Source organism: Parasteatoda tepidariorum, chromosome 7 (assembly GCF_982258835.1).
Source record: "Parasteatoda tepidariorum strain Cologne lab strain chromosome 7, Ptep-v5.0, whole genome shotgun sequence".
NCBI classification, from domain to species: Eukaryota; Metazoa; Arthropoda; class Arachnida; order Araneae; family Theridiidae; genus Parasteatoda; species Parasteatoda tepidariorum.
Window position 1 is genome coordinate 25,311,287 of NC_141761.1, and position 18,942 is coordinate 25,330,228.

At 27.4% G+C, this 18,942-nt stretch overlaps 1 protein-coding gene across 1 annotated transcript in view; it reads right to left on the reverse strand.

Moving 5' to 3' along the window:
• LOC107454988 (uncharacterized) overlaps positions 1-18,908 on the reverse strand; it is a 60,213-nt gene extending 41,305 nt beyond the window's left edge. The window contains exons 1-2 of the mRNA XM_087167506.1: positions 18,542-18,908; positions 11,680-11,805 (exon numbers count right to left, since the gene is read on the reverse strand). Coding sequence (XP_087023632.1) covers positions 11,680-11,805; positions 18,542-18,694 — 279 coding nt within the window. The 5' untranslated portion in view covers positions 18,695-18,908. The remainder of the gene's footprint in view (positions 1-11,679; positions 11,806-18,541) is intronic.
• Between the last annotated feature and the right edge of the window lie 34 nt (positions 18,909-18,942).

Genomic DNA, 18,942 nt, shown 5'->3' on the forward strand with positions numbered 1-18,942 from the left:
GCAAAAAAATTTACATCTTAAAATTCAAAATTTTTACAACCATTACTAAATAAAATAATAAACATTCACTAAAAGTTATTTTTTGCCTGTAATTGTCTTTGAAAAAACGAACTTTCTAATTGTGTGCAAAAAATTTTCAATTCGCTTAAAAAGTTCTCGAGACATAGCAAAATATACACACAAAAAATTTAATATGAAGCGGACTAAACTTTGAAATACTCTCCTAATCAAACTATTGGGACCATACTTCCCAGATTGCAGCAACCCCTTATATTTTAAGGGTCAGAAATCGGAATCTGGCGAGAAAAAGGTATGCTTATAAAGAGAAAGTACGTTTTGTGCCAAATTTTGCAACTTAAAATATCATCTAAACTTAATTTGCCTATTCAAGACAGGCAAATTAATAAGTGTAGTGATATCATTCCCTTGAGCCCTTAAGATTGAGTCCTAGAATGTGAAGATAAAATCATTAGATCAAAAGTTATTCAGGGTGGTCCTTTTATATATTTTTTGCACACTGTACATTGAAAATAAAGATATATCTACAATAATTACGTACTATTCAACGTAACTAGAAATCATAAATAAACAAAAGCAGATAGTATGCATTCTATTTTAAGAATAAAAAATTTTAAAGTAGTCTATTACTACTACATCAATGATGCTCTATGATATTTCAAAAATTCACTTTCTCTTATCTTGCTCCTTCTTAAAGGTAAAAATTCTGTAGTGTTTTACCAGATGGTGCATTAATGGGTCGAATAAAATAACTCATTTGATGAGCAGCAGATGAACCTTTAATCAAGCAATTTTTTAATTTACTTTAGGAGTTTTTATCATAAATAGGAAGCAGATACACACACATATATATACACACACACATAACAAAAATTATGATCATAAAATTAATAAGTATTTATACCTTTTTTGAATTAACCAACAATAATAAATATTTATACATTATTAAAAGCATATATGTATTTTTAAAAAATGATGACACACAGCAAAACTTATGCAAGACAATTCCATGGTGACTGATACTACATTTTGATAGGTTTTCCCACTTTTAAAACTTTTTTTCATTGATAAATATTTAATATATATATTTTTAAAATTATATGGGATGCTTTTTAAGAGCCTAATACAATTATGCTCATAAGAAAAAGGGATGAAAACTATAAATATCCGTTTTAGAATAAAAACATAAAATGTGACTGACATTACATACACAGGACAAGGAGAAAAACATATCATACATCATTTTTTCTTCCAAAAGTAATAATGAAATTTATTATTTTAAATTTATTTATAAAAAAAAAAAAAATTCAAATTAACAAAAGACACTGAAAGTACACATGAAACGACATATTGAAAGTAGAAAATTGATAAAAAGCTCATGTGACTGATGTCGCAATTTCCATGAGATTGAAGATACAAATACAAACTATATAAAAATGTTAATAATTTTTTTATTTTATTATTACAAAATACTTAAAAACTAAAATTTTTAGTTTTATATCTAAACTAGTAATAATAAGCTAAAGAAATTGTTATGGAGAAATGTGATTAAATGTTTATTATTTTTTTTATGTTGTCTTTTTATCATGGAATTGCCTTGTAATAAGTGAGATTTATTTCAATTTTTCAATCAAATTTTTTTGGTTTAAAGAAATAATTGAGAAAGAAGCAATTTAAAATGAATAAATTATGATTTTCTTTTTTAATCATAAGTTTTTACAATAATTTTCATTGCCAAGAATATTTCAAATAAATAGCATACAGGTGATATGGTGAAAAGCAAATCAGTGAATTGGGTAGATAGAACTGGCTTTGATACAATCGTGTTTCATTAATTTTTGAAGAAAAAAATTAACAATTGTACTTTGTCTCAGTTGAAGTTCAGTCATACAGCCATATTTTTTTTTAAATATAAAAATAGTTCACAACAATAATAAAAACAGATCTTAAAAATGAATTAAGTTAGTTTTGAAACTACATACATATCTTGTTTATAAAAAAAAAGTTCACAAAAAGGAATTTTAAAACATTGTTTGCCTTCCAATTTACATAATTTAGCAGCACATATTGACAATTTATGATGGAGCAAAAAAATACATTGAATTTAAATATTAAAAATCAAATTATGAAAAAAAAGGAAAGTAGAACATCTTTCAATATTATTCATAGCTTTTGTTAAAAAAAATTTTTTTTAACACATTACATTAACTTGATTTGCATTGTACATTTTAAAGGGAAGTACTTAATGGAATAATTAATGCATGCATTATAAACTTTAAAGACACACACTAAATTATGAACAACATTCTGAAATAATATTTATGGGTTTTATAAAAAACATTATATATATATTACACAATCTTGACTTACATTATGCATTGCAGAGATATACTTCTATAAATAAATGCAGAAATTTCAAAAGTACAGATAAATGCTATTCTAATTACTAAATGTATTTAAAATAAGAAATTGTAATTGTTAATGTATTTAAAATAAGAAAACAACAATCACACAAATATTTGTACTTTAATAAGAATTTAAATAGCATTAAATCAATAAATTGCAAAATTAATAAACATGAATTTAGAGGATAACAAACAGACCATGAACAAGATTTTTGGCAGTTAGAAATACAATATAAGAACAAGAGAAAAAGGAAAAAATTTCCTAATTAGAACAATTTTCAAAATTAACTAAAAATGAAATAAATTTATTCTACAAAAATAATAATAAAAAAGAAAGCATGGATTACTTTTTAAAAGCGAAATAAAAATTAATAACCATCTGGATACAAGATGAAAAAAAATTCACATTTATATTTGTTTATTGGCTGTCAGCTGCACAAACATCTTATTTTGAGCAATCAAGTTTTAAATAGCAGAAAAGTTTTTAAAAAATATGATTCTATATTCTCTTTAATCTTTTTATCACAGTAGAAAATTAATTACTACAGCGATTCTTCATGCCATAAGATACAAACAATAATTTAACATCAAACAAAAGATAAATTCTATCTACATTAAATCATTAGAGAATCATAATTTACATTTTAAAGATGTACAATGAAATTTAATTTAGCTTTAGTGACATGTTTTGGGTATACTAAGTTGATTTTTCAATTGTTTGCAATTTAATAAAAAGTAAAAAGAAAATTTTTTTTAAAGCTAGCTGAGTTAAAATTGTTTTGCTGTTATAATTTTTGGGCTATAAGTCTATCTTCATCCAATGCAAATCAAGTATATAAAGAATCTTTTAAATTTGTTTTTATTTTTTTAATATTGCATAGTTTGATATTTCCTTAAAACAATTTAGTCTGCTCATAATGAAAATCTTTACAAGCTTTCTCCTAAAAAAATCATTTTTGTTTTTTCACTCTTTTTGGGACAAAAAGTACAGTTTATATCACCTAAATAAATTAAAGAGTTGATTTAAAGGTTTCTAGGTTTAGGGGACACACTTTAATACTGTTTTACAGTTAAAAGTTTTACTAGCTATAGAGAATTATGTAGCAACAATTTCAAATTAGTGCTTCAATTTATTCTAAGACACACATTTTTAAGTTCCTAAATTTTGAAAATTAGTTATTCATGTTTGAAAGTATTATGTTTTAACAGGCATTGGAATGGAATATTTTTTTATCAGGATTTGAGAACATAAAAAAGAGAGCTTAAAACAAATGATAACACTTAATTATTTTGCAGTTCTATATTCTTCCTGAAATACATTCTTCGGATTTTAAACAAAATGCATTGAAAATTAATAGTGAAACAAAATAATCATCTAAAACCAAATTGTTTTGGAGCAGAAAAATTAGCCATCCATAAATGTACCCTAAAAAAATTATTTTTCTTTCATAGATGGTTTAGTTGTCAGCTTATAAACATATTGCAAAGTTACTTTATTAATTTATTTTTAATTAACTCATGATGTAACTCAAATCTTGTTACAATAAAACACATGTTTTCTTTGAGCAAACTTGCAAGATTTAAATGTTCTTCTGAACTGTTAGTGAGAAAAATATCACAAGCAGTTGACTACCAACTTAAATACTTTTGCAGGAGAAATTACAACAGAACTATTTATCTGAACTTAACATCACATAAGTATGATGATATTCCACTGTTTTTAGGCTTTTTTTAAAAAATTAAATTTTTATCACACATTAGGCAACAGCGGTATTAGAGATAGAACTGGTTTGGTAGTTCAATGAAAACAAACCTAGGATTAAACGTCAAGAGTTGATAGAATCAAGTTATAAAATAAAATTACAGTTAATCAGATAGGAAAATTTTATAGCTTTACCCAAAGTGCATAAAACATTGTTAGTGGATCAATAAGAGCATAGAAATTAACTTAGAAAGTGACTAATAGACTAAAGTGTAACATTTGCTCTGAAACAAAAACGAGGCAAGCCTTGAGGAAAAAGCAAAATATGCTGTCAAGATTTGATAGAATCAAGTTATAAAATAAAATTACAGTTAATCAGATAGGAAAATTTTATAGCTTTACCCAAAGTGCATAAAACATTGTTAGTGGATCAATAAGAGCATAGAAATTAACTTAGAAAGTGACTAATAGACTAAAGTGTAACATTTGCTCTGAAACAAAAACAAGGCAAGCCTTGAGGAAAAAGCAAAATATGCTGTTTCAGGAATGCAATGTCAGGGGTTTAATTCTGATTATTTTTATTACTAATTAACTAACAAATTTGTGATAAATTAGACCATATCGTGTCTAAATTATGCTTCGTAAAAGGATATAAAATTGTAACAGTAGCATTACATCTAAAATATCATATTTATATTTAAAATTTATGAAAGCTAATAACAATCAAAGTTTAACCGTCCTAGAATTATACGCCATAAAAGTCTGCAAACACTACAACTTTAACAATGATTTAAACCTAAAACTAAGCTAACACATATTGTATTTTCAATGGGAAATATATTTTTAATGCTATAAATGGAAGAATAACTAACTTTTAAGAAATGGTTAAATGAGAGAAGAAAAAAAAACAATAGGACATGAAAATTAAATATCAATCAGCCTGAAATCAAAATTATAACGAAAACTAAGTATCCCCCCCCAAAAAAAAATGCACAGGCGTGACAATTAAAGAACCAGACTACTCTTAAAATTAGCTTTATTGGAAACATTATACAAATACGTTTTAGTTCTCTCCAACAAACTTCCCTTCCCTATCAATAAACCGCTGCATATGAATTTCCCACTGTTCAAAGTAGTGCTGCAGGTCATTAGGTCTCACCTTTTTCAGAAAACCTGCCATTTTTGAATTCCCCCTTTTTAACAGATTGAAAATGTGTTCCCTTTTTTGCACTTTTCACTTTTGAAAACAGGTAGAAGTCGCAGGGTGCGAGATCTGGTGATGAGTACACTGCATGTTCAAAGCTGAGTAATGCATTTGTCCGCCAGGGCGGTGTCTGGGAGCAAAATCCAGGAGCTGTTCCTCCACAAATAAGGCATTTTTTTTTACCTCACTATTTTTCTAATATTTCTTAGTAGTTCTTGGTGATATGAGGGTCTCCTAGTGCATGGACAGTCATTTAGTTTCTGGGTCATACTGAAAAACCTTTCTTTCATCACTGTGAAGCACTCCATGCCAGAGCAAATGTTTTCCCTCTTCATTTTTTTGCTTGCTTGTCAGGTTTTTTGGTACCACTTTAGAGCAAACTTTCGTCACATTCAAGTCTTTGGCGAAACTTTTTCGTATTTTCTCTCTGACAATGTTCGTCAAACACTCAAATGTTGATCTTCTCACATAATTATATTAATTGTTTTCATCAGTTCTTGAAGTCACAGGACGACCATCTTCAACCTTCAGATAACTGCTTGTAGCATTCAAAAATTTGATTATTTGAGATGAAATTATCTCAAAACATCTTTAACAACTTAAACATTCAAATGGATAATTTTTTATTTCATAAGGAATTTAAAATTAATGCCAGCTCGATTTGTAAGTCACTCTGATAGCGGCACTTCGACACTACAATGTCTTGCTCAAATAAGGATAAAATTAATTTTTTAAAATTTATTAGATAGAGGAACAAAGTAACATTCTATTTCTACTCTTCCAACCAAGCATAATGGTTGAGGCATGGACAGTTCAGTCATTTACTTGCCACACTTGGTTTGAATAAGTTAAAACACAAATTAACAAAAAAAAGGTCCCTTGAGCTACAAAAAATTTTAAAATTCATTCTAATAGCTATTATCTATCATAAATCTAATAACCCAAAACAAATCAAGTTCACATGCCAACAACTTAAACTGTTTTGTAAAATTAAATAAAAAAAACTACCTATGAAACTATTTATGACATCAACTATTTTCAAATAAAAATAGACTCCATATAAATGTGTACAATTGTAGTTAACCTCATAAAAAATTTCAACAACCTCAATGTTTTCCCAGACAATAAAAATAGTAATTTATAACAGAATAAGATCTCAATCGAAACACTTATTAAGTATAGGTTGCGTAATTATCAGTCATTTGCGATCATAAAACTTTCATAACATCAAATACTTTAAAAATATTGACATAGAACTTTAATTAGATTTTTCTTTAAAAAAAAAAGGAACAAGTGACGTACAAATAAAACATTTACACTATCAAACTATGAGAGAATGTATTTATTTTCAGAAATTTTTGATTGATTCTAAATTATTTTTAAAAAAAACATAGTTTTTTAGACTAATAACCTATTAACGCCAAACGAGTCCATCTTTATGTTCTGGCATATCTGCCAACATTGGAGAAATAAAACAACGGAGATTTTACTAACCACCCAAATTTGGGCTTACGGCTACTGATGTTCAACTACGTAGGCTTGTAATTTTGAACCCAATCCTGAAGACAAGGGAACTCCTGGATCAAGCATTGGGAGAAATTTACCTTTGTGTAGGACTTTTTTATGGTTACATGTGAGTTACATGGCGAGGAAAATCACGAAAACCACCCATAGTTAGCTTGGCTATAAGGGGACACTAACCTGTGATGTTAGTACCACTGAGGATATTTCATGTCAGCACTGTGGTTGGTGCAATCTGGATGCGGAATTCGTACCGACCAGTCACTGCTGGGATTTGAACCTGGGTTCACCTCATTGGAAGGCAAACTCTCAATCCCTTGAGCCATTATGGCTCGACTTAAACAATTAACACTCAACATACTGCAGTAATGGCAATAGCACCATCTGCTGAGGAATAAGAGAATTATTGTTGCTATCAGTGGATATTTTATAACCAATTTTTTTTAAAAATTTCTTCAAGAAATAAGGAGAAATTTTAGAATATACAGTTAAACAAGAGATAGTCGTAAAATACATAAGTCTGCGTTAAAAAACAGCAGACTCTGCAGGTATGGTCTGGCATATTAAGCTTTAATAAAATGCTGAATACAAAAGCTTTTGGTTTCCTTTTACCCCAAGGAACACTTGAATTTTTAAAATTATTGTTTTATTTTTTTGTTTTTGTAACAAAACAAACAACAAAAAAAACATTTCGACAAAATTTAAAAAAAATTCAATGAGCATCAAACAGTACATGTATGCAATTTTGGATGTCTAGTGCCCAATTTATCTACGAGACAATGTGACTGATAATATATTTAGGACTTCTTTTTTTTCTTTTATCACCGCAAGAATATATCTTTAACAAATTCTTGTTGAAATCAGAAAACTGTAAGCAGATGAACATTGGGGTTACCCAATTTTCTTAAGCATAATTAAAAGGCTGAATTTTTTAGTTTACTATTCCTTGAACTTCATATGTCTGATACTCATGTTGTCTTTTTAAACTTTTAACAAACACAACTTTATTCTTTTATTTTTTAAAGTTTAAAGAAAAAATTAAACATTGATATGCTACGACTGATATCAAAATGGATTAAGACCAAATAAATTACAAAGATTTCAATCCACATACATGTATAATTCTGAAAATACACTACGCTGGTTTTGAAACCAAACACCTCATATTTGCAAAACACATAAAAACAAGCATGTCACAAATACTGATGTCATTTAAATTATTTTAAGAAATACAAAAGAACCTCATTGACAAGAACAAAGAAAATCGCAGAACCGTTTTAAATAGATAAATTAAAATATCTGATGCCGGATTTCGTCTGAAGAAAAATTTCAGAAAGTCAATAAGAAATTGAACTCGATTGTCAACTAAGTTCAACTGTAAATGAAAGGCAGTTAGCATGAAATTAAATGTTTGAAATTTCTTTTGCTTAGGTAAGAAAAAAAAAGGAAAAGAAAACAGAATATATTTTCAGTCTGTGAAATACATAAATTATTTGCAGCATCTAACACAAATAAAAAAATTTAAAACTCACACAATTTAAAATGTGAAATAAATTAAAAATGAAAACACACAAATGTAAGGAGGTAAATTTTATTTCGTAATAATTACAACAAATAAAATCCATATGATAAAAAAGACAAGATTATGTTAAATGCACAGTGTCAAATAATTAACATTTTGCCTCTAAAATCTATTAAAATCACATAAAATAACTGCCTAAGTTTTACAGGTTTTATATAAAAATAACATTTAAACTGCCCCAGGCAATATAACTGATTTAATAAAAAGCAATAGATTAAATCTTCATTACAAAATAAAATACAATTGATAATCTACTTAAATCAGTTATTGCTAAATTAAATAAAATAGATAATCCCTTAATAAAATAGAATTAATAAAATAATCCCTTAAATAAAATAGAAAAATTTATAGATATTATATATTTAATAAAACATAACAAAATAACAAGAATTTCAGTTTAAAAAATTTATATTTAATTTTAAACAAAATCTAGATGACTAATTCATCATTAGGTGCCTAAATCTTGAAGACAAGATTCAATTTTTTTGAAAATAATTATATGATACCTACATTTTAAACTAGAGATAACATAAATAGGAATTTTAGTTCATTACTAATTAATTAGTATAGTACATTCAGTGACCTAAAAGTTTATTTTCATAAACAATAATACTTTTGGAAAAAACATTCTTAAAATAATTTAAAACCTTCTAAAAGGTCAGGTAAAATTAATTATCTATACAATGAGATATATTAGAAAGTCAATTATCTTAATGCAATATGTTTTTACAATTAATATACTGAAATGAAAATAAAAATAAAAAGAGTATATATACATTCTGGAGAATATGTTAAAGTTCTTTAAAAATATAAAATGCCTGAATAAATTAAAGATATCGATTCTTGATTGCGGTGCTTTTTATTAAACAATAGGACAGTGATGAAATTAGGATGATGAAATGACATTACATTGTGTCTGATGGTTCAGCAGTAGCTTTTTATTTCTCCTGCTGACTATGAGAAGTTGACTAAAAATGCAATAAATTGTGATTTTTTAAAACAGAATTTTAATTCAAACCTTATGCGAAGAATTAGTTTAAGCTGAAGAAACTACAATGATTTTTCAAAACATTAACAATGGTAGGTGTGCCATTAACGTTTAAAAAATGTGAATAATTGTTTGAGTTTAAGTGGTAAATAAAGAAGTTAATCGTAATCCCCGTGGCAGAATCGTGGCGACACAGCGTCATTGTCGCAGAACATTGTAGAGTTCTTGTAGAAAGATTTTTTCTTCAGGAAGTAAAAAATTTTGGTTTTTCTTTTCTGCAGAAATTTTCAAAAGATTTGATCTTTTTTTAAGATTTATATTCAAAAGATGCCTTTCTTGCTCATCGGAGTGGGAAAAAATGCTTGTGAGTTTTTCTATTATTATTTGAGAATAATGAAAAATAAAGAGTAATGAAGTAAAAAAATTTCGTTTTCTTTTCTGCAGATATTTCCGGTCTATATGCAGTTATTATTATTGATTTCCACATAGTTTTTAAAATCCCATATTTTTAATACGATATTATATATTACAACAACTGAATCTCGAAATGAAAACAATAATTTAGTATCACACTATTTAGTATGAAACCCTTTTTGAAGAGTTGTGTGATTTTGCCTTTTTTTCGGTAGTTACTGTTACAGATTTCACGACTTTTTTTTGTGTGATTTTATACAAAATGCGAAGAAGGAAATAATTAGTGTGTTTTATCTCCACAAAATGCGAGAATATCGGTCATAATATTAGAATGAAAAAAATATTACATATTCAGTTTAAAAAATTATTTTATTCTATCCGATTTCTTTTTTTTTAATGTCTACTCTTTTGTTACTTTAAATTAATAACTTTTATATTTGTTATTATTAAAAGTATCTTGCAGAAAGATATTTTCACTAGAGAGGTTTGTCGCAGAAAGCTCGAAAAAATTCTGCCACAGGGATCGTAATAATTTTTATTGTAGTTTCTAAGTGGAAAAATTTGTAATGAATTACTTTTTTTACAACATGTTACATATTTTAACAATAATTTTGGACTTTGCAAAAATTTCAAACAAAATTTTGCACATTGTGGATAATAAAATACTATGGGCAATCATATTATGTGTAATCATATAGTAAAATATAAGATAAAATCTTAGAAGTAAATGTAAAAAGGAATAAAAAGGCAATGTCTAAGAAAATGCCAAATTGTTAAGGTTTTTCAGATTTTATTGTACGCATTGAGAAAACCGGGAGCAATTATTATAATTTCCTGGAGCAAATCCTCAGTTTCTGAAGAAAATCTCACGGGGTTCCCCTGAGTCGATAAAAAGGGAAATAGAAAAAAGGTAATCATAGAAAAAGAAATAATTTAAAAATTACTTTATTTAAAAAACAGAAAGTTTACAATTTTCAGTAAAATTTTATTAAAGAAGCATATATAGCAAGATATTGATCTCAAAGCCTGAGATGAATAGATGAAAGTATTTATAGTAATATGCCTTTAAAAAAATATCCAGTTAATATTCCTTCATATCAGCATTTTTTTAAAAATTTGAACTTGAGTTCAAGACATTCTTAATCAAATAATTTTAAAATAGGGTTTTCATAATCTGGGAATGAAAACATTGCAAAAATGAATATGCTGCTAGTTATTTTTGTTCAAAATAACTTAGTTGATGATCCCTCAATTCATTATTTAAAAATTTTATGATATTATTATCTTTAAACTGATTAATTTAAAATTTGCATCAGTACCCAAAGAAAATAGGATGTTTTGAACATTCACAAAAAGCTGAAATATCAGGAGAAAAAGCAAACGAAAAATTGAAACAAGTAAAGGCAAAATATTAAGACAGCAACAAATCCTGTTTTAGTTAAGAGAAATATTCAGGTGAAAGAGATTCTGGCAATTGAGGTTCTACTGTAATTTATATAATTGGTGATTTATATAATATATTTGGTGTTAATTTTACAAATGTTTCAATAGAAAATGCAAAAGAAATCATAGTAACTTCACTATACGCTAAACAGTTTAACTTTAAACAAACAAAATAAAAACAATAAAGCTATGTAATAAATGTAATTAAAATATAATTTAAAGTGAAAAAGTATATAATAGTAATATAATAATATTAATTGATATTAAATATGAATAAAAACAAAACTTCAAAAATATTCTAAATTTAAGAGAGGCAAAATTTCACACACAAAATAGCATTCATTCACTTATCATACACTTTCATTATAAAAAATAATTTTAAGAAAAGTATACTCATCAAACCTTTTCAAAAACTGAGCTGAAAAGTTCTATCATATGTTTGCTAAATTGAGCAATATATTTTCCACCAATATTCTTCATAATTGAATCCACTAAATAGAGGCTAGGAAGTTTTAAATCTGGAGGTACCTGTTGAGTAAAAGATGGATTTAGTAATATAAATATTATCTTCATCGAGAGCAGAAGAAAAATTTATTATTTGCATAGGGTAGTTTATCAGGGTGGCCACTCAAATCCGATTTCAAATTTCCCTGATTTTTCCAGGTTTTCCAGATAAAAATCATAAAATTTCCAGGTTTTTGTTTCTTTTTTCATATAAAGTATAGGATGTGTACAAGAAAAGTGTCGATATTATAAAATATTTTATTCAAAATGTTATTTTTTTAACATATCATCTTGAAAAAAATAATTTATTTTGACAATTTTCAAGATTTTTTTAAATTTATTTTTTAATGTTTTGGTACAAAATATCGAATCAAAAATCATATTGACCAACAAAAGAGTAAAATTAAATATAAATATATAGTTGGTTCTTAAAAAAATATTTTTTTTAAAATTAAAATATGTTATAAAAGGTTAAAATGAAATAGAAAAAATTAGCATTAATGCAACAATTGTAACGATTTGTCGACAAACATTGCTGTTAGCGATTGTAAAAAAATGTATGATTGGTTGGTTTGCTGAGAAAAATAATTCAGATTTCTTTGATTGGGAGTAGAAAAGCTTTCAGAAAAGACTGCGATATAAAATCTATTATTAAATTATAACCAACTAATTTTTGGAGAATTTTATAAAGTTAAAAATACAAAAACATTTTGTCAAAATAGAAAAAAAAATTACCACCAAAGCATTGGAACAAAGTTGAGCCATAAATGGATTCAGCCCAAGGAGAGAATTTAAAAAAAAAAAGAAGCTAATATCCTAATCCCTTTTTCCACCCCCACCAGAATCTTGCCTAAATTGCACAGTCCCATAGCAGTCAAAGGTTTCTACATTCGTTTAGCAACTGTGTGAGAATTTTATGTGGCATTCTAGTTTAACAGAGCTGTAATGGAGCAAATTTTGATGCAAGCAAAGTATAGCTAAGTTGATGATATTTCAACTGTTTGGCGATACATTTCCGTTTAAAAAAAGTGGGTATAATGGATTAAATAATTTAAATTAAGAAAATTAGTAAATAATTTAAATTAGTGAAATTAAAAAAATTATCAAAGAAAAATTTCCAGCTTTTCTTTAAAATTCCCTGATTTTTCCAGGTTTTTATCCAAATTTCCCTGATATTTCCAGGTTTTTTCCAGTATAAAAAAATTCCCTGATAATTCCAGGTTTTCAAGGTTTTCCAGGTGGGTGGCCACCCTGTTTATAGATATGCTTAAGCAGATGATCGTAACCATAAGACATGCTTATGTGCTTGACCAAAAGCTTAGTGGGGTTCAGTGCTTGCAGGGGTCTGTCCAGACATTTTGTGAAAGGTCCGTTTTCGTAAAATTGTGAAAAAATGACTCGTAATTTGTGAATATAAAATAAACGTTAAGTCACATTTTTTCAACCAGGGTCCGCTCTTGTGAATTTGTGCAAATAGGGTCCGTTATTGCAAAAAAACTTTTTCAACGAGTTTTTAAATAGTAAAGACATACAAGATTATGCTCAACACTGTAAACAGGGGCTGTCCAGACAATTTGTGAAAGGTCCGGTTTTCGTGAAATTGTGAAAAAATTACTCACATTCCTTCAACCAGGGTCCGCTTTTATGAATTTGTACAAATAGAGTCCGGTTATTGCAAAAAACTTTTTCAAGCAGTTGTTAAATTGTAAATAGACACAAGATTATGCTCGGCACTGTAAAATTATAATTAAAAAAAATAGTTTTTCAAAAATAAACAGAAATTGCTGCTTCTAAATTAGAGATGCAACATACAAATATTTGGTATTTAGCCTATACTGCTGAAAGCAGAATATTAATTTCGGACGAATAATGGAAGAATCGTCAGCCGAAGACAAAACTTAATGCGTTTACATCCATCTTTCTTGTTTTCTGCCCTGGAAAGGGTTTATTCGATTAAGAAAATAATAATGATGTTAAAAAATTTGTGAAGGGTCCGATTAAGAGATAAATTATTTTGTGAAGGGTCCGTTTTTAAGTTAAAATATTTTGTGAAGGGTCCGTTTTTATGAAAAGATATTTTGTGAAGGGTCCGTTAACGGACCCAAATTTCTTCTAAACAGACCCCTGGCTTGTATTAAAAAAAAAAGTATGCGCCTGGACAGTAGCTCATGTAGTTCAGACAGATTTTTTTTTCAAACTGAACATCTGAATACGAATGAGCTGCTGGCTAATAATAACTAGTAATAGCTAAATAGAAATTTTGAATTATCTTCAACTCTGAATACTAATACAGTGCAGAACCTCTTATCCGGAAATCAGAAAACCAGATAACTGGAAATTAATTTTCTTCCATTAAAAAAGTTTTTTTTTCCCTGCAAGATTTTGAGCCCATTTTGTTATTTAGAGTGTACGGCGTATCGAGTTGACAAAAGAACTGATTTAGAGAAAGGATCAAAAGCCGTTTGTAGACGAATCTCACATAAGCACAAATAGCTTATATATGTTATTAATGTTAAAAATAACATTAATAACATATATAAGCCTGTATATAATTTTTATTTCATAATTTCTTTCCTTATTTAAACTTAAGTCTATTATTATTTATCATTTTTTATTATTTCTAAAACTATTTCAAAATAATTTTTCAGTTTCATTTTATAAACATTAAAAAAACGGCATTTTTTAGTGATTCAGAAAACCGGAAAAATCAGTTAGCCGGCATCGCGATGGTCCCAATCGTTCCGGATAATCGGTTCTCTACTGTGCAACTTTTATAAATTTTACACAAACACACCAGAAATTTCTTTGCTTATTAAAATTAATACATCATTTTGTATGTAATAAGATGGCACGAAACAATAAGACAATAATTACTTTATTATGGCAAACAGAGATATATTTTTAGCTTTAATAAGAAAGCTTATAAAGAATATGAACAAAAATGTTGTTAATTGAAAATATACTCCATGGATAATAATAATAAAAAAAGATCAGTAAAAACAGCTATCACAAGTTTCTTCCACAAAGAAACTCTTTTTAAAAATAAATATCAGATATTAAAAAAATTTGTTTATCAGTTTATAATTACAATATAATTTAAATAACAGCATTAATTAAAGAAAAATAAATTGAACGAATTTCTTAAGAAATTAAAAGAACTACAGTCCTTTAATACTTCACATAAATTAGTAAAGTAAAACCGTTCTTCGTAATTATATAAAGAACTATTAAAATATCATAATCACATTTCATTTATTACTAAGTTAAGATATAGCATACTAATTTTAATTATAAAACACTGTTAAATAAGAAATGTCATCATAACATCAAACCAAGGTAAAAGGAAAAATTTCCGTATTGTGACGTTGATCGGTTGCGCTAACTACAATCGCGAAGGTGCCGAATAGATAGGACTGGGCGATAAATCAATGTATGGCGAAATATCGATTTAGCACACATAACGGCAGGCCGATATAATGACCTTTGTTTTAGGCGATGCATCAGAAATCTGGTTTAAGCCGCAGGTACAAGACAAAGTTCGCGGTTTAACGATATAACATGCGAGGATCTTTGCATACCCTAACACTGTTACCGCGCTGACGAAGATGATTTTGATTTCATCTAGCTGTGGAGATGTTGAATGATGAAGAGCGAATTGAATCAGAAATATAGAATGCTATGCATAGTATCTTTATCCGAGATTTTTGTCTTTGGGATTTTATGTTTCTTCAAGATTATTTTCAGTGGGACTTACGTTATTGTATACCTTGCGATCGCCGTGCTATTCTGTTGAGATTCAACGCTTCTCGAACATTATTTTCAGTGAGATTTGCTATTTATCGATCGTCTCGATGTGCATGATTTCACCACTTTTTTTTTTGTCCGTCGGGATTTAACGATTCTCAGAGCTCATTCTAGGCAGGGTGCAAAAGTTTAAAAAAGGGGCATTATTATTCTAAAAAGGTATTAATTTCTTTCTATGGGCTTTACAGGTTCCATTAAAAAACATTGTCAATTAGTAAAAGAAATATTTTTTTACTTTTTTAAAAGTAGCACAGCAATCATATTAATTACTAATTCTTATTAATAAATTAACATATATATCGAGTTAATGAGCTAATTAGCTTAGTAATTTATTTGAAATGCATGCATATATTAATAAAATAATAAATGTAAGTCTAAAGTGTCTTTAGTTATGATTTAATAATTAAAATGATTAATAATAATTATGATTTAATGATAGTGGAAGTAACTGTGCAACAAGGGGGTGTGATTGCTATTTTTCTTTTCCCATATAAATCTATGTATTGACAGCATTGACAAACTAAATAAAAAGAGTTGAAAATAACAAAAGTCTAAGAAATCTATTGTAGAGTTTGAGGGAAAAATAAAGAAGGGTTGGGCAAGAAAGGGCAAAAAGAATATGGAGTCTATTACATCACGACACTAATTTACTTCAGGGGCAACAGGGTGGATTCTTTTGACTAAAAAGGCAGCAGGGTGCTGTGCCTTGCTTACCCTGCCTAGAAAGAGCTGTGGATTCTTGTCAATTACTTTTAGTAGACCTACTGTTACTTTGTGATCGCTAAGCAATTGCTGTTATCTTAAATTTTCGTTCCGAACTCAATCTACTGGTGAAAAGAAAATATGAATAAAAAAAAAGATTCTTTATTGATTTTTTTAAATTATTACTTTTCATTTTAAGCTATATGATTCAATCGGGGTATTTCATATTTAACTTGTTATAAAAAGTTAGTTTTTTTAAATCAATAAATCCTCAGTCGTTTTTAATTATAAAAAATTAAAACAAATTTTGTGTTTTTTTTTTTTAATTTGGCTTTTAGTTAAAACAATTTTTTTTTGATTAAACAAAAAGTAAAGAAACATTTTACTCTTTTGAATAATTTAACAATAGTACTTAAAGTTTTTTCACTACTTGTTTGCTTCATAATTTGTTAGATAGTCAGCATCATTTTTAAACAAATAAATCTCCAGTCCATTTTATTAAAAAAACAAAACAATAGTAATAATGAATAAGTGAAAAAAATTTAATTTATTTTTACATTTATTAAGTATAGATATTGAACATTAGTTAATACAACTTTACTATTTTGTCTACCGGTGTTTCAAAAGCACATTACGTCTTTTTTTCAACAAATAATTTAAAACATGTTTTACTAAAGTGAACATTTCATTGGTTAGTTTTTTACTTTTTTTTTTCTTACTTTCAATTTTTAATGCATGTATGTAAAATATTTCGTTACAGTTTTATTATTATTTTTAAACCAATAAATTTTAAGTAATTTTTAATTAAAAAAAAAATTAAAATAAAGCTTCAGTTTGTCTTTATTTAAGACATTTTTATTATTTTAATTGAAAACAAACTTGAAACGAAAAATCTAAGCATCTCAAAAAGGCAATCTATAAAGAATGAGGTTGATTAGAGATATCACTTTCAGTTTTTGCAAAAGTTTGGTGAAGCCCATTCTCAAACTACAACTTCTAATGCATAATTTTATAATAGTTATTTTTTTAATAAAATATGGATCAGACTAAAGTGACGATATTTTACACTCCAGGGATCTGTCTAGGTTTTTCTAAAAGGTACCTATTTTGTGAAAATTTAGATATAATTTGTTAAAAATTAAAAATTATATTAAAAAATCAACAGAAATAAAATTTTAAGAAAAAGTATTTTGTGAAACTACCGGTTTTCCTAAAGTTAAATTTGTGAAGGTACCGCTAAACGGTAGTAAATTCCGCCTGCACAGGCCCCTGCACTCAATTGCATGCAATAACTTTAAGAATGATTCCGTTGAATTAGATGAATGTTATTTAATTGCACAATGTTATTAAATAACAAACTTATATTTTTAACTTCTTAATTCATTAACTAAAACTTACAAGAAAAAATTTCAAGTCAGCCTTTTTCAGTTCTGAATTCAATTAGTACTGAAAATATTTTTCGTCACTTTTGAGTTAACTGTCCAATCTAAGTTTCTTTTGGCAACATTAAGCATCTATTTTTTCTGGTAATGTTGAAGTACAAATGATTTAAATAAAATGGCCAGTACCTAAAACTGAGAACAATCAACAACAAACCTATAAATTAGGGAAAGTTCTTCGGAAGATTTCTGTTATCTGCAGCAGACCAACTATGGGCATACCTCTGGGAAAACCTCTATATGCATGTACTATGCTAGTACAAATGTAGTAGATAATTTAAAATCAATTTACTGCCCTGACAATTCAGCCACGACAAATCACTTACGTCCAGCTATGCAAAATGCACCTTTATCCATCATATTATCATTTATAGATTACATATACACCATGCCGTAATTATTTCACAGAATATGAGCTATGATAACATAGATGTGTTATTTAGTATGCACATACTTCAAACAAATATTAGAATCTATTAATTTGTGGTTAACAAGATTACTTTTGTTGAGTTTTCAAATATTAGTTTTTTAGTGAGTAATAACAGAAATTGCACGTTTTTTTTTTTTTTTTTCATGTTAGAAGTCGTAACAGTACTTATCTTGTGCTTGTGATAGAAGCTTGGAGGGGGATATTTATTAATGCTAGGTTTAGTCTTTCTCATAAAAGAAATATTTTTTTAAGCATGTTAAAAATCACAAAATCGGGAAATGCTTTGGTTTATTAATAGATATGTAAGAGCAATATTGTAACGAATATCGTCAAGAACATGGTTAAAAACAAATGGAAAAAAAACATACATTGTAAAAAAACATACCGATTTTATATGATTGACAATAGTATCTACAATCAAGGAAGCATATTGAACATTGTCCTCTGCAAGCATAGTTAACATATTTATATGAGGTTTACTGTTGAAATTCAGATCTGCTAAGGATGATCGATATTCTTCAGCTACTGCTTCGGCCATTTATTTAGTAAATGAATCTGTTACCTTTCACCAATTATAATGTATCTGCAGTAAGTGATGATCAAAAATAAAGTAAAAAATAGTAATTAATTGCAAAATTTGTAAAATATTTACTGCTTCACCTAATAAACAGAGAGAAAATGTCGCAAATCGCATTTATCACTTCACTTCTTCTCAAGTAAATGCATTAAAAGAAAGAGAGTCACTTTCCGTTGAGCTATATTTTCACTGTAAAAAAGATTTGTAAT